Source organism: Vanessa cardui, chromosome 5 (assembly GCF_905220365.1).
Source record: "Vanessa cardui chromosome 5, ilVanCard2.1, whole genome shotgun sequence".
Classification (NCBI taxonomy): Eukaryota; Metazoa; Arthropoda; class Insecta; order Lepidoptera; family Nymphalidae; genus Vanessa; species Vanessa cardui.
In genome coordinates, this window is record NC_061127.1 from 2229927 (window position 1) to 2247448 (window position 17522).

At 36.0% G+C, this 17522-nt stretch overlaps 1 protein-coding gene across 1 annotated transcript in view; it reads right to left on the reverse strand.

The window, feature by feature from the left end:
* Window positions 1–17522, reverse strand: part of LOC124529948 — a 51753-nt gene that overhangs the window by 8278 nt on the left and 25953 nt on the right. Inside the window, exon 2 of the mRNA XM_047103899.1 lies at window positions 86–258. Within this exon, the coding sequence (XP_046959855.1) occupies window positions 86–258 (173 nt within the window). The remainder of the gene's footprint in view (window positions 1–85; window positions 259–17522) is intronic.

The window sequence follows — 17522 nt, forward strand, 5'->3', positions numbered from 1 at the left end:
GTTATTCTAATGAAGTTCTCGTGGCATAAAGTAGAATAAATGTCAGTAGTGTTGACATAAGGAAAATCGTACAATTATCACCCACCTGTTGTCCGGGCGTAAAGCGGAAGATCTCATTGTTGTCACGATACCACTTCACGGAGTGGAGGGGTGGATCGCCCTTCTCGCTTACGTAGTGGCATATGAGGTCACCATCGCGCCGCGGGTCGCCGTACTGTGGTACTTCTAAGTAGGTGATGTTGTGTGCTGTCGCTATAACTAATAAAAAAAGTATAAATTAATAAATATTATCAATTATTTTCAATATAAAATTTAAATTAAAAAAGAGCATGATTAGCACAAACAAAATGCCTGTGTTTGTAGTTGATGAATCTAATTAATAATGCAGCGGGATTTGATCAGGATAATCATTTTTCTTTAACATTTCAACTGACAGTCTTTCTATTCGTAAACCATGAACACCTGAAATTATTTAACTCTTACTGGTGCAGTGATATAACGAGTAAAGATATAAAATATTATTCCGCAGACATTTTTAACTTTGCCGTTTCGGAAATTCAAATCTTTTGTAAAAAATACATTGGTAAGGAAGGAAGAAAAATTATTCAACACAAGATTTTGTAGATGGTAAAAAAGCGTGGAGTTAATACCCGTTGACTTACAGGCAGGATACATTACATACATATATAATTGTATTTAACTAATATGACTGTATTTTGTAAATGTTGAAAAAGAATAACTACTGAGTTTCTTGCCGGTTCTTCTCGGTAGATTCTAATTTCATAACCGGTGGCTTCACTTAATTGTTAAATGACGATTCAAAAATGCTTGTAAAAGCCTAATTAAATAAAGTTTATTTTGATTTTATTGTTTGTTTTTAAGTCACTGTGGCAGGTTATAAATGTTATTTTTAAAAGTTAATTATTTAAAAAATTAGATGACTACAGTTTGTTGCTTTCAAGCGCTACTATGACCTACATAATGAAAATTAAATGGGGTTTTTTCCATAAATCTTATATATTAACAGCGTATGATCGACATACTACTTTTGTATACCAATCATCTACATAATAGTTTAAGTAAATTTGTAAATATATTTATATTCTACAAGAGCGTAGCCGCGGGTAACAGCAAGTTAATAATAATTCTTTATTTATTTAATCTGTGGCATGCTAGTAATAAAATTATACAAATAAAACACTAAAAACAGACAATTTACAAACAGTTCCCAGAATTTGAAACACAACCACAGAATACTAATGAGTCGAGTCCAACTGTCGGATAATACAAACTAGCGGAATTTAATCATTGAAATTGTAAAAACGGCGTGAAATACTATTTAACACGTATTCAACTCTTGTTAATGAACCAATAAAACTTTCATTATTATTTAACCCTTATTATAAAATATAGACCATATAATACTTTTTGGCTTAGATTTTATATGCATCTAGAGTTAAAAGAGCGTATGACAAAATAACTAATGCAAGCGAATCGACTTTATTATCTTGACACTCGGCAATCGTCGTCTGTCTTGTGTGCAAGTACTTAGTGGTCAATTGTTAGTCGTCGTTTCATTCAACGCGTTCTCTGCTTTGATAGTCTATTAAGATCAAACTTAAGCCAGCAAGCAAAACAAGTGTAATTTATATTTATTTTATGATCACGTGCTTTATGTTATAAGAAATATCGTAAGGTACTGAAAAACCGCAATATAGAGTAGCATGGATGAAGCTATAAATATATAATAATATAAATCTTCATTTTATAAGTAGGACCCTTAACCGATCAGTATAATATTTTGAGGATTACTTTAATTCAAAATACTGAAAGTTCATGTTAAATATTTTTGTAATCATTTCATGCATTGTTTCTTTACAAACAGCGAGTTCAATAAGAGGCTATTTTAAAAAAAATTGTATAGCTATTACATAGTTACATATATGTATGAAGCCGTAGTTTTTACTATGTAAACTATTTTTTAACGATTGACGACTTTTAATTTGTTAAAAAAGAAAGGTACATAAATAATTAAGTACGAAATCAAGAAACAGAATAAAATATTTAAAAAAGAATCGAACTCATTATCTTCTTCTTTTTCAAGCCAATTAAAATGTCGTATGTATTGCAGTTCTTCTTAATGCCTACGTTATTTCGTAAAGTATATAATTGTAATATTTTTTAATAAGAAATAAGAAATACCTTTATGCGAATGTATACAAAATAAATAATTAATTGATTTAGAAAATCCAAAGACCGCGGCAACAAAAAGCCTTTTGTTTGAACTAATGATGATTAAAAAAAGTTTGGTAAATATTAACAATGGTTTTATATTTTTCGTTGGAGGGCTCGATAACAAATTAAAAACTTATTAAGTGAAGTGAAGTAAATAAAATAATAATAATAGTATTTTTCATAATAATACAAGTGTTCACGTTTCAAATCGCGGTAATAATGAGCTTAACAGGCGGTTTGTTTCGTAACACTTTTCTCTAATTGTGTGTTTGATAAAGTAATACAAAAAACGTAATTTTGTACAAGCCCACCTGGGTAGGTACAACCCATTCATACGTTCTTTTCAAGGGCTATCCTTAGTGTTTTTATGGTCCGATTTGTAAGTGAGCTAGTGTGACTACACATTTAAATGGCGTAACAGTTTAGCTCTCAAGGTCGGTGGTACATTGGCAATCTTAAATATTTCTTAAGGGGGTAATGACGGCAGTGCTTTCATGTTGGACCATCAAGTAGCTCTGTTGTTGGCTATAAGATATGTATATGCACATTTATATTGATTTATCTTTTTAACCCTTCAAGAAGAGCGTATATGCAAACTGAGAGACGTTTTGTTTTTCTAATGTCATAAAATAACTCCTTACAGTTTAGGATTTTAAATGAACATGGTTATTTTTATTATTAAAGTTATTAATTTCGGGATATTTACCATGTTTTTTATTTTTGTTCGGTGGAGCTCGATATTTCGACATTGTCTACGAATGTCTTGTTCACGAGACTGAAGTTTGCGGGTAGATGCTGATAATGTTAGAGGTGTCCGTATCGAACTACCTCCTTTCTTGTACGTTTGCTACGTAAACACCGGTCACCACTACTATTGTCACTTTCACCCCTACCATTGTCACTAGTTGAATTTATTTTATGTACACTCGACACTCGATCCCGTGATTTGCAGACGAAACTCACCGTATCAATTCCTTTCCGCTGTAGGACCTCTTTAACGTGTGCTAGCTCAGATTGTATATGGTCTTTATCACAAAGGAAGGAATGGATATAAAGCGAAATTAATATCCTTACAGTTTCTCTTGTAAATATAAACAAGAATTGAAAATTTTCTTTAACTAAAATTTTACTTCAACGACAAATATAGCAAAAATAAAACAGGTATTGCGCTTGATTTGGCTTCATAGTATTTATTTAATTTTATCGCTGCCTGCCTTCCAAACCCATCAGATCTTTACGAAAATGAGACCGTATAGGAACAAACCTCTTTCGAACTAAAAGGGACTTTTGTGTTATAATCAAAATCTATATTGTTAATAGAAGCATTAAACTTGCTCATGGATTGTGAAAAATCTACGACCGAATTATGCTCCAATATTATAGCTATAAATATCCAAATGAAGACCCTCCTGCTTTGTAGACCTCTGTTAAAAAAATAAAGGCAGATAGAGCGCGCGAAATATGAACGGTTTCGTCATAATAATTATTTATTATTTTTAATTCACACTGAAATATTTTTTTTAATATAAAACAACAACAATCACAGCTTGTAAATTTCCCACTGCTGTGTAGGCCTCCTCTCCCTTTGCGGAGAAGGTTTGGAACATATTCCACCACGCTGTTCCAATACGGGTTGGGGGAAGGTTTAGGTATATTGAAATAAATTATTATTAGTCGAGTCGAGATGGCCCAGTGGTTAGAACGCGTGCATCTTAACCGATGATTGCGGGTTCAAACCCAGGCAAGCACCGCTGATTCATGTGCTTAATTTGTCTTTATAATTCATCTCGTGCTCAGCGGTGAAGGAAAACATCGTGAGAAAACCTGCATGTGACAAATTTCATAAAAATTCTGCCACATATGCATTCCACCAACCCGCATTGGAACAGCGTGGTGGATGGAATATGTTCCAAACCTTCTCCTCAAAAGGGGAGGGGAGGCCTTAACCCAGCAGTGGGAATTTACAGGCTGCTGTTGTTGTTGTTGAAATAGATTAAAAATCATGACAATCAGCTGTCGCAAGAATACTAGCAGCATGTCCTTGTTGAATTTCAACCCGATCATCGGGGTGAAAAATAAACCAGCCCTTTATCACCAATGAGTTTTTGTGTTGTTAAAGTTTTTGTACTATTACTCCAAACTCTAAGGGTTTCAACTGCATATGGAACATAGAATTATTAGTGTGTCAACAAAAAGACGCGTCTTATCGCACTACCGGGAATGTGCATTCGCATTTGATTTAGAATTAATTTGGTTGCTATAATGAATCGTGTGTGCCAGTTGTTGTTATGTATAATAGTATTGCTGGAGATAATACATAACATTTATCATGTATATGTTATAGGTATGTAAGGATTTTCTTTTACAGTTTTATATATAATGATGTATATTGTTATGTATTGTCAATTATTAATTCGTTGTTTTAGGTTTGACCAAAAGGTTGACTGGCACAGAATGTCTTCAGGCGATAGGTATTTAAAGAAATTAATAATTCATTTAAAAAAATTGTATCTACTTCAGTTAAAATTTGACATAAGACCTCGATGTTTTACGAATATTTAAATATGGAACACATGTTGATTTTGGACTATTAGTAAGCAAGATTCACAATGGCAATGCACAACTAACCGTTACAAGCAATTTCATGGCGTATTTAATAAAGTTGGCTCTCTCTGCCAAGACGACACAACCGAATGTTAACTGAGCAATAAAAATCGCAGATTTATTTCCGCTTTCAGACTATTTTGCCATCTGTCAGTTTCCAACACAGCTGTAATTGATCGTGTCAAGTCATCTTGACTATTTTTCGCATATTATTAACTCTTACATAGAATAAAAAATGAATATTTATATGAACAGAGGGATGATTCAATTAGATTATAATCTCGCGAGATATTGTGTATCGAAAGATTGTAAACCTTAATATACTGCTTTTTTTTTATGGCATAGGTGGCAAACGAGCAAGAGGCTCACCTGATGGAAAGTGACTACCACCGCCCATGGGCATCTGCAACACCAGGGGACTTGCAGGTGCGTTGCTGGCCTTTCAAAAAGGAGTACGCTCTTTTCTTGAAGGTTCCCATGTCGTATCGGTTCGGAAAAACCGCCGGCGAAAGCTGGTTCCACAGAGTGGTTGTGCGAGGCAGAAAATGTCTGAGAAATCGCGCTGTTGTGGATTTTCGGACATCAAGGTGGTGCGGGTGAAACTTAGAATTTTGGCGAGATGTCCGAAGGTGAAATTCAGCAGCCGGGATTAATCCGAACAATTCCTCGGAACATTCCCCGCGAAAAATTCGGTAGAAGATGCAGAGTGATCCGACATCTCCACGCAAAGCCAAAGGATCAAGGAGATCGGAAAGGGCTTGATCGTCGATAACTCGAGCCGCTCTACGTTGGTTGCGGTCAAATGGAAGGAACTGGTACTGGGGAGCACCCGCCCAGAGGTGAGAGCAGTACTCCATGTGAGGCCGAATTTGCGCCTTGTAAAGTTTAAGGCGATGGGCCGACGTGAAATACTGTCTCGCCTTGCTGAGCACGCCCAGCTTTTTTGAAGCCAATTTGGCTTTGCCTTCCAATTGACCACGGAACTGAACGAGGCTCGAAATATCAACGCCAAGTATTCCGATACTACCTGTAGCGGCTATTGGAATGTTCTCAAATCGTGGAGATACGACAAATGGTGTTTTTTTAGCGGTTAACGCGCACTCTTGCGTCTTTTTGGGGTTGAAATGGACTAGATTTAGCCGGCCCCAATTCGAGACTTCGTTTGATGAAGACTCGATTTCAGACACAAGTTTGTTCCGGTTCTCTTCGTTTTCCCGAGAAATATTAGCGCGGCCGGTGTATAAGGTGTCAACGGTACTGTCGTCTGCATAGCAATGAATGTTCCCGATTTGCAACAAATCATTGATATGCAGAAGAAACAGAGTGGGTGATAGAACGCAGCCTTGTGGAACACCAGCATTGACGAATTTTAAGTCAGAGCATGCACCGTCGACAACGACCTTGATGCTCCGATCTGCCAAAAAGCTGGTAATCCAATTGCATAATTTCCCGGGAAGCCCATAGGAAGGAAGCTTCGAAAGAAGCGCTTTGTGCCATACACGATCGAAGGCCTTCGCTATGTCCAAGCTGGCTGCTAATGTCTCCCCCTTGCTCTCAACTGCTTCAGCCCACCTGTGAGTAAGGTAAACTAGAAGATCACCGGCTGAGCGACCCCGACGGAAACCGTACTGGCGGTCACTAATCAGCTGATACCGCAGGAGCTGGCAGTTAATAAGGGACTCCATTATCTTGGAGAGCAAGGAGGTGATGGCTATAGGCCTATAATTGGACGGGTCTGAGCGGTTGCCTTTTTTAGGGATGGGATGCACCAAAGCTGTCTTCCAGGAATTCAGGACGACGCCTAATGTGTAGGATTGCCGGAAAAGACGCGTTAAGACCGGTGCCAACTCGGGAGCACATGTCCGTAGCACGATTGGAGGGATACCATCGGGTCCGCTCGACTTATGAATGTCCAAGGAAAGAAGTGCTTTACGAACTGCAATTTGCCGGAATTTAACCTCCGGCATCGTGGTATCACACCGCGGAATTGTTGGTGGAGATTTTCCTTGGTCATCCAGAGTCGAGTTCGACGCGAAGAGAGAGCCTAAAAGATCAGCTTTCTCTTTCGCGGTATGGGCCAATGACTCACCGTCCCTGTGCAGAGATGGAAAAGAGGGCTGACAGAAATTCCCTAAGACACCCTTAGCGAGAGACCAGAACGCTCGTGTTCCTGCCAATGTACTCCGTCTTCGCCCTAGCAATCACGTTTTTGAGGGACCTAGAGGCAGAGTTATATTCTTTTTGAATTTTTATATTCTTTTTTTGAATGCGCTGGTATTTACATCACGAGACGCAGATGCATTAGCCCAGTTTGATAGCGTTCCCACTTTCGGCGTGATGCCGTTTTGCAGAAGCGACCAAACCAAGACTGGGACTTGCCACCGATGGGTACTGCAGAGTAAGGTATGAATAGTTCCATACCCTGAAGCACCACATCGGCAACAGAGTCAGCAGCAGCGTTCGGATCATCCGGCGAGAAACAAATCTGCCCCCATGGGTACGATGCAAAAAAAGACCGCATCCCATCCCAATCTGCTGACTTGTAGTGCCATACTCGGCGGCACCCAACAAAGCGAGGCCGTGAGTACCGCACAACCGGCACTCACTCCAGACGAGACAGTGGTCAGACGAGCCCAGAGGGGGATCGACGATAACCTGATAGCCATCCGGATGCGAAGTCAGCAGAAGGTCCAACAGGGAAGGTGTATGATCCTCCACATCCGGTATTCGCGTTGGCGAGTTGACCAGTTGTGTCAGATCATATGCTAGAGCCAAGTCCAGAACAGATCTACCCGCATGATCGGTGGTGCGTGAGCCGAGCCATTCTGCGTGGTGAGCATTAAAGTCACCCAGAATAATGATCTCTGCGGATCGAATCTGCTGCAGCACGGAATCTGTAGCCATTTGGACGTGCTCAACCAGTCAGTCGGTTTCGGCATTACCGCTATGGAACCTATAAAGGCACGCATAGATTCGCGGATGGTTATCGCAGTCTACACGCAGCCAGATAATCGATAGGTCCTGTCCTTCAAGGCTGCCGAGGCGTCGAGAACAGATATCATCTCTGACGTAAACGCATACCCCAGCTCGTGGTATAAAGGAATGTTCCAATTTATACCCAGGGTACGAGAGAAAAGTCGTATCGGCAGGAGAAGATATCTGGGTCTCGGTTAAAAAGAGCAAGGCCGGCTTCGCCGTTTCCAGATGGTAGTGAACGGCGTTGAGATTGGAGTTGAGTCCCCTTATGTTGCAGAAGTCCACAGCGAGGGTGGTAGGGGTGGCCTTATGATGCCTGCTCCGCTTGCCCCGAACAGTGGCGAGCGCAAAATTGCCAAATTCGGAGGGCAGCCTGGGCATCCCTGCTCAGGTGGTGTATGTCCTGAGCATGGATGCCCAGAGAGGGATTCTCCACCGCTGTCGCTGATGGTACCCTCCTGGGGTAATTTAACCAAATTCTGCACAACCATCAAGTTTTGGGGGGGAGGGGGATTGGGCCTCCGGAACTCTCACTTACCGGACGAAACGCGGTAGCATAACTACCACTTTACGCCGATTTTAAGTGAGAGAGTGGTACTTCCCCGGGCGTGCCGGCCCATTCGGCTGTAACCCGAAGGTATACAGCGTGACTTACAATTTAACACATTATTATAATGTAGTTTATAATCTATCGAAGTAAATTTGAGTTAAATTATGAAAACTTTAACCAAACCTATCGAAATATTTTATTTGTATATGTTTTATTATAAGTCGAATAAATGTTCACAATATTTTACTGTTTACAATTGCGCGAGATATACATATGTCTATATTCCTTAGATGGTCCATTTAAAAAAGATTTGGTTTTCTGTCTTCTGTTGAACTTCTACGGTCAAGAAAAGGCGGTATTCCGATATAATTGACATTTCTATTACTCGTTTCGCATGCAACGCTCACTAAAACATTTCAACTACAAAGATAAAGTAAGAGTTACTTCGTCCGAACTCGGAACAGCTAGCTAATAAATAAATACAATCGTACCGATCTCATTATACTCGAAAGTATCGTTAAATACAGCTTCAACTTCAGCATAATATATTTTATGCTTGACTGTTTACATGAATAGGCTTTTATTTATTGCCGTAGAGTACTATGTCATCTGGTGTTAACACGTGTTAATTATCATTAAAAGTTTATATTCGTTTATTAATTAAAAAAATTCGTATCAGTCCATGGTTACATTAATGATGAGAATTAGTATGATCGTAGTACGTTTTTCCTTGTATGTGTTACTTAAATAAATTTCGTCAAATCAAGTCAACTAAATAATGACGTATTGACTGATTCTCAAGATAGACATGCCAATTGATGAAGAGATATTATTATCTAGTAATGTGTACGCATGTGTGCATATAAACCCTATAAAACAAAAAATCCGATTCGAACGAAAGAGTTCAGGCGCAGAAACAACGGCTTTACGTATTTTACGACACCACACGATACGGGAGTGCACGCACGACAGAAAAAACCCAATAATTTTATATCGGCCCGACATTGGGTTCGAATTTAGTTTCTCGGGATCCGCGGCTTCATAGATACATATATACATATAGTATCTAGATATTGTGGCGTGTTTATATAAATTATCGAGATTCGAATATCTAAGTAATATGTACTTATATAATATATAAAGGAATCTATGTATAGTTCCGTCAGTATAAAGTTTTATATTTCGATATTCGTATCATTCAAAACATAGCATTTTCTTTAACAGAAGAAGTTAAAGTTTCAAACTTATGTTACTATTTTTCGCATACGCTGTCAACAATGTTATCGAAAAAATTATCTCCATGCCTGTATTTACGACGCAATTTATACGAAAATTCATCCACATAAAATTTTGTAATGCAAAACAACTTGTATTGTTTACATATTTAAATGAACGTGCATTGAAATCAGTATATATATATATATATATATGTATATACATACATAATATGTAGTAGTCGTTTTCTTATCATTGGACAACGATGGGATTCGTACCATTATTTATACAAATGCCAAATAAATCACGTTTGTCATATAACCCCTATTAAATATTAATGTTGTTTTAATTTGTTAATTTTAAAGTGAATAATGCTTAAGGTTCCGTAAATATTAATTTTATTCTGTTATTATGATTTATTATTATACAGCTACAGATATACATTGGTTTTGAAAATTACAAATGTCGAACAATCACAGTTCACAAGATCCGGTCAGCCTAGTGATAGACAGACAGACTGACGGATAGAGGATTTTTAATAATACTCCTTTGAGTAAAGAACTCTAAAAATAAAAAAAACCGATAATTTTTTATATTTTCAAATAAATAAAAACATAAAATTCAGTTTGTAAATATTTACAAATTGAAAAATATGTAGATATTTCATATAAATAATAATATGTCATAATAATAACAAAAGACACACAGAGTCGAATGACGACAAAAAGGAGTCATGACAGCTTAAAGGACCGCCATGCCGGTTGACGTCACGAGATACGAGTCAGTACTTCCCCTGAAGGCGACAATATACATTTCACATACAAATATGAAGTCGCACATGACGTGTCTGCTATCTAACCTTGGATAATGGGTTGGTACCATCATTGTTCTAATCAAATAGCACGCGCTTTCCCAGCTTCCTGTTACACTATTCCGTCCCTTTTACGAAACCTCTCCCACAGATTTTAAGAAAGTTACATATAAAAAATGCTTAACAAAATGCATTTTTGTATTATGCACGTAATCCAGCATTCCTAAGACACAGATTTCATCTACAGGAAGTGTTTTCATATGAAATTTTAATTATGCACTTAGGTTCTTAGTGTCAAGCAAGCACTAAGCTTCTGGAATATACATCGTCGCCTTGTATTATTTAATGGAGTTTCTCCGCATTTAAATCATAAATGTTTCATTTGCATATCAAAGGGATTATCCACTCTATTTTACAAACAAATACCGCTTAGACATGATACGAGTACTACCTTTAGTTTAGGCTTATTAAGGTTCCTAGTTTTCAGACTGGCAATCTCGTCCAAATATGATTTAGGGTCTTATAGTAGATATATAAATACTCTAAGCATCTTAGTTATCATACTTAGTTGGTTACTCATAAGCTGAAGATAAATATATTCTATATGATTTAATTATTACAGTTCCACAACCACCTAATACCATTTAATTAACCTGTTTACACATCTCCTCAAACATTCAAACAAAATTTCCCACTGCTGGGTTAAGGCCTCCTCTCCCTTTTGAGGAGAAGGTTCGGAACATATTCCACCACGATGTTCTAATGCGGGATGGTGGAATACACATGTGGCAAAATTTCTATGTAATTAGACACATGCAGGTTTTCTCACGATGTTTTCCTTCACCGCCGAGCTCGAGATGAATTATAAACACAAATTAAGCACATGAAAATTCATTGATGCTTGCCTAGAATTGAACCCGCTATCTAGTTGGTCCGGTCCGGTCTGTTCTAACCACTAGACCATCTCGGCTCATATTCTTGTAGGCTGTTATTAATCAGCTGGTAGCTAAAGCTGGTGGTATTTTACGTATAAACTACTTGATGGCTAGGCTTTGTGCAAGTCCATCAAATTGATTAATGATAAGAATATTAAAATTAAACCGGATGATATACGAAGCACAGATTCTCCAAAACGCGCTCCTTCTTGTCTAAGCATTATGTTTATTAATTGTGTGTGGTGGTAAGTCATGACCACTGCCTACATATATATACACATATATATATATATATATATGTATACATTGATGCTGTAACAAATAATAAGTATTCCTTATATCGCCACCAATCTTGGGAGCTAATATGTTATATCCCTATACAGTGACATACCATTCAAACCAGAACAGAATAATACCAAGAATTGCTGCTGGGCAATAAAATGTCTGAGTGGGTGGTACCTATCCAGACGGGCTTGCACAAAGACCTACCACCTAGTGGTGTATATGGTTAGCATTTTTTTCAATTATGATCTCATGTAAGTTATGTAATTGTCTTTATGAGAATAAATAATCTTTAATCTTTAGCATTCGATCGGAATATTTAACAATAAATGATGGTAAGATTATACCACTATTTGAAAACATTGTAAATACATATTCATTATATTTAAAACTATTTTAAGAAGCCGTTATTGAATCTGAAATGACGGAAGCGACTAAGTTTTCCGCGGTTTTTTAATATATAAATCAATCGTATGAAAAAGTGCATCAGCTACATTAACATTATGTACTTAATGTATTCAGTGCCTTGATACCACAGCAATTACTCGGTTTATACCGAAACGTCTTGACCTGAATAAAATTAAAAGACGAATTCATATACAGTCATAAAATAAACTTTTCTTATTCACAAAAAGTGTATTGCATTCATTTAAATAAAAGCCAACATAACGAGACACGCATACTTAAATTACCTTATAAGGAATTAATACATTTTTAGTGGCCTTCCCCTTTCAAGTAGTTTAATAAGGATATACATAAAAAGTATATATGTATATGAGCACATAAGTACTAAAAAAACTTACACAGAACAAAATTGCTATACATACTGACACCGTCTCCCATAAACATTGGCGCTGTAATTTTATAATAACTATTCCTTTCTACAAACTTGAAACAAAGATGTTAGGATTCTAATGCCTGTAAATACTTCACTTTCAAACCAGAACACAACAATACTAAGTATTGCTGATTCACAATAAAATACGTTAAGAGTTTTGATACCCAGACAGCATTGTACAACGACCAACTAAATTCACCTATAATTTAGAAACATAGATGACAAACAAATATAAACAGACATTTTTATTATTAAAGATGAGTGGAGTTAAGACCTTTTATATTCATTTAATATCGATGTTGAATAAGAATAATTCATGTTACCTAATTTTTTTATTGTAATTATATTCATACTGCCTTCTACATGCATAATTTATATCTTGTTTATTTCGCCTCTTCAAGGAGCTAGGGATGTATTTCGTTCGTTTCTTCATAGAAGCGTTTGAAAGGAATCACGTGACGCCCACCAAAGGGAGAAAAGGTACTACAACAAGGCATCTTGCTATCGGTGAGACCAAAATAAAACTTACTCCCCTCCCAACCAATTTAATGTGGGGGAAACGCTTAAAGAGCCATTACAGCGAGAAAAACATAAATGTGTTTTGTATATTCAATTTTATTTTCGTCTCACAAATAGTCATCGCTAATTTGTTTAATACACCATCTAAACTAAGATCGTAAATAGAACTGCCTGACAGTCTATATGTTGATATTTAATCGCCATACCCCTGATTACCATGAAGAACATGCAAGCAAAACCTGGAGCAGGAACTAAATAAATAATATATTGCACAAGAGTCGGTTTTAAGGCTAACAAGATCAAGCTAACTTCTCGAAAAGCAAAAAGGATAGTTTGTAGGTGCTCAGAAGAGAAGTTGTTGATAAATTAAATAATAATTCATATTACTTTGAAGAGTGAGTGAGTTAGTGTAATTATAGTTAAGTTTTAATTGTTTTTTTTAAGATTCTGTTTGGTTGCACATTCATGGTGTATAGTTTTTTCTTATATTTATTACAGTACCCTTTTGTATAAAAGCGTTAGACGTTGTATTTTTAAATCTACCTGCTAAAAGAAAATTATGGATTCTATTTTTAAAAATAATTACTACCTTTATTTTTGTACTAACAATCTAGCTAACTTGTACGGTACCTTACAAATTAAACAAAGAAGTCGGAACTGAGTACTGACCTTTTTGTTTAATGTCATAACACTTTTCACATACATATATTCATAAAGGCATTATTTTTTGGCCAATATATAATATAAGATGTAAACCTGGCTTCGCTCGGGATAAATGGTTTATTCTGTACTTGTCACTTAACATAAAAGTTTTTTTGATATATTATATAATTAAAAGTTCCAATAACGTTCCAATAATGCCTTTGCGATATATACAAATATTTAATACTAATAGTCGCCCGTGTTTTATATATGTGAGTCCGAGTCGTTTAAAAGTCCTTTTTGAGTTGAAATATATCAATATTTGTTTTTTTTTTTTTACATTCTTGCAATTCTAGTAATTCCAGAATTCTAAGAGATTTTTTAACGTTTGAATGATACTTGAAGTAAGGATACATGAGATAGGAATATAATCGGTAGGACTATTTCATAAAAATAGAGTATTCCATAAACGTAACTTGTTTTTTTAATCGCAAGTTGAAAAACCGGCTTTATTAAAAATGAATGATGTATTTCCTGTCGGACGGCTGTTCATTCGTTCGTTCGTAGCCGATTACATTTTTAGTTTCAAAATAAACGTAACAACGGAAAAAAACTTATTAGACTAGACCAATAAGAATAATCGTTTACTTGTAAATTTATTTACCATAGAGTATAAGTAAATGAAATTACGATAAGAAGTGTTTACGTATAAGGTTTAAGTGTTTACGCGTTTTCCTCACTACGAGTGGTATGTGGGACTCGCCAATGCCCATAACGCCTAGTGCCCTACTACACCGGAATACCCTCTATAAAACCAACGGTATCCTCTCCAGCTTTTCGACGGGCGCCACAGAATCGCTTCCACATGCTACCGTGGCGCCCTGACGGTTGGCGCGGTTGCTCGCTTCGACCGGAACCAGTATCACCTCTACTAGCACCTCCGTTGGGAGAACTCAAAGTCTTGGGTTGTTGGATCCGCCGACCCTTCAGTTTAAGAGAATGACGGTTTAGAGAGTGCTCCTGTGTTTCATAAAATATCGCACTATAAAATATTGTAAGTAGTTGGCTAGTCTCTCTTGATACTGAGCGCTATGGTCTATATCGATATACCCCAAAATATATTATCATGAAAATTAAATTACGTTTATAAAAATTAATAAGTATTGTATGCAAAATATTCATTGCGACATTTAATTGCTAGAGCATCCCCAAAAATCACCATTGTGTACGACATATATGGTGTGACATGTGTGTGTGTAGGTACATACAGGTGGAGCTCGATATGGACTTCTAACATTATCAACATCTACCCGGAAACTTCAGTCTCGTGAACAAGACATTCGTAAATAATGTAGAAATATGGAGCTCCATCGAACAAAAATAAAAAACATGGTAAATATCCCGAAATTAATAACTTTAATAATAAAAATAACCATGTTAATTTAAAATCATATATCACAGGGTCCGTTTATATAAAAAAGTAAAAAAAACTCCAATTAAACAAACACAACTTCAAACTGTATCTGTACATAATCCGATTTGAGTATACATTCAGATTTTTTTCTTTTCAATACAAACATGACTATAAAATACGAAAATGTTTTAAAAATACATATTTTTTTATTTTGAAGTTTAAATCCTTGCTACGTGTTTTTTCAACGTTGTTTCCAATAATGCATACAATTTTTATGTTTTTTATTTATAAATTTCTTTCGGGAAATTGCTTTCAATATGGTTCGTAAAATTATTAGTATCATAACCTGTTTTCCGGTTTCACTCTCAAATATTGGTCTTATATAGGGATTAATTACGTATATATACGAGTACATGTTTTTCATATATTATTTTTTGAGAAATTATCAAAAAAGGAAGGAATCAAATTGATTGAGTTCATTTCGCTTTCTATTTTTCTAGGTCATGGGCTTTTTAAGTATTGTTGTTTGAGCATGTTTAAGCATTGACTAGCAATTGTTTTTTATATAGTCTTCCCATTTAATTACTTCTTCCTTTATAGCGTTTACCCAATTAACGTCTCCTTAAAGTAACTGATTTTGGCTTCAGATCATGGTATGTGACTGGCCCATATCTATTTCAGTTGTTTCATATTTGATCTTATATTAGTAATTACGTTTTTTTTTGTTGGTAATTTTCTCTATATCATCAAAATCATCATTATTTCCATACACAAGACCGTTTTTTTTAACTTTATGTGTATTTCTTTGTTACTAAAATATTTATGCCAATTTTGGAAAGTTGAGGATATTATTTACCAAAGAAATTAAATTAACAAACCCAAATTTATGAATTAATAATAATCCATCCATTTACGCTTCGTCTAAATTTACTTTTGCCATAAAAGAAAACAATTACAATTACCAGACAAGCGATAAATAAATATCCAATACATATAAAGCTAGGTATGGAGCATGTTATTCATACTACACGGATAGAACGAAACTACAGATTTGTTTGAGTTTGTTTGTTAACGTTAGTAGACGCTACAATCAAGACTTACTTTTTTAATAACTAAATTTTTTTTTTACTAGGATAATATAAAAGAAAATGTAAAGTAACAGCCTGTACATTTCCCACTGCTGAGATAAGACCTCTTCTTCCATTAAGGAGAGGGTTTGGAACATATTCCACCACACTGTTCCAATGCGGGTTGGTGGAATGCACATATGGCAGAATTTCGATGAAATTAGACACATGCAGATTTCTTCACGATGTTTTCCTTCACCACCGAGCACGAGAATTATAAACACAAATTAAGAACATATATTTAGTGGTGCTTGCCTGGGTTTGAACTCACAATCATCGGTTAAGATGCACACGTTCTAACCACTGGGCCATCTCAGCTCATCAGTATAACATACAGATTTCATATTAATAAATTAAAAATATGAGTTATTATGAAGTTACTCTGATTGATTTCGGCATGGGTGACTATTTTCGGAAGGAACTGGCTAACTTCACAGGATAAACATAAATGCACACTCACTCTCATAATCCGATTGAACGGCGAATCCGACACGATCGGAGAGACTTCAGACCCAAAACAAACAGTGTCAACTTGCGAACTGCGAGTTACAGATAATTTCGAGACTGTAAAACCTATTAACTTAATGTCGAGGTTTGAAACCAGGACCTGGGGTTTGAAACCAACCTGAGTCTTAACACTTGGACCTTGGAGTGTTGTTGTAAAACTTTTCATTATATATCTTCAGTATAACACCTGACGTTATTACACCCACTGGGGTAGAAGAGCTGGTTCAGTTTCCCAAGAGAATTACGATTCACCAGGGTAATGCGGTTACCATTCCAGCCACCATTCCACGTGATCATGATTTATACAGCAACTATTTTTGAGTCTTTATTTTAAGTCTGTTATTGTACTGTAATATGCAAATAATTAAGGCCTTAATGTTAAAAGCTTGAGATGGCCCAGTGGTTAGAACGCGTGTAACTTTACCGATGATTGCGGGTTCAAACCCTCAAAGGGAGAAGGGGACTTAGCCCAGCAGTAGGAAATCTACAGGTTGTTATTGTTGTTGTTTTTTGTTTAATGTTAGAAATTCTTAAGTAACTTATTTAAAGCACTTAATTAAAATAGTACCAGGGTTTCATAAATTTCATAGATTAATTTATAATTTCAACACTGTGGGTAAAAAAACCACAGGCTATCCATCGTTTCACACAAGTGCAGACATCAGCTGCACAGTTTCAATTCAATCGAATGAACGTTGCGTGAACGTATCGAATACTTGCTGAAACCAGCACTAATATTTTTAACATAAAACGTCTGAAAAAGCATAGCTGTCCTTTTTTTAAAAAAAAAGCTAGCGCAGGATGCATTGTTTGTTTTTCATCATTTGTTTCAATTCTCAAACTCAATTTAAATTATCCTAAATATTT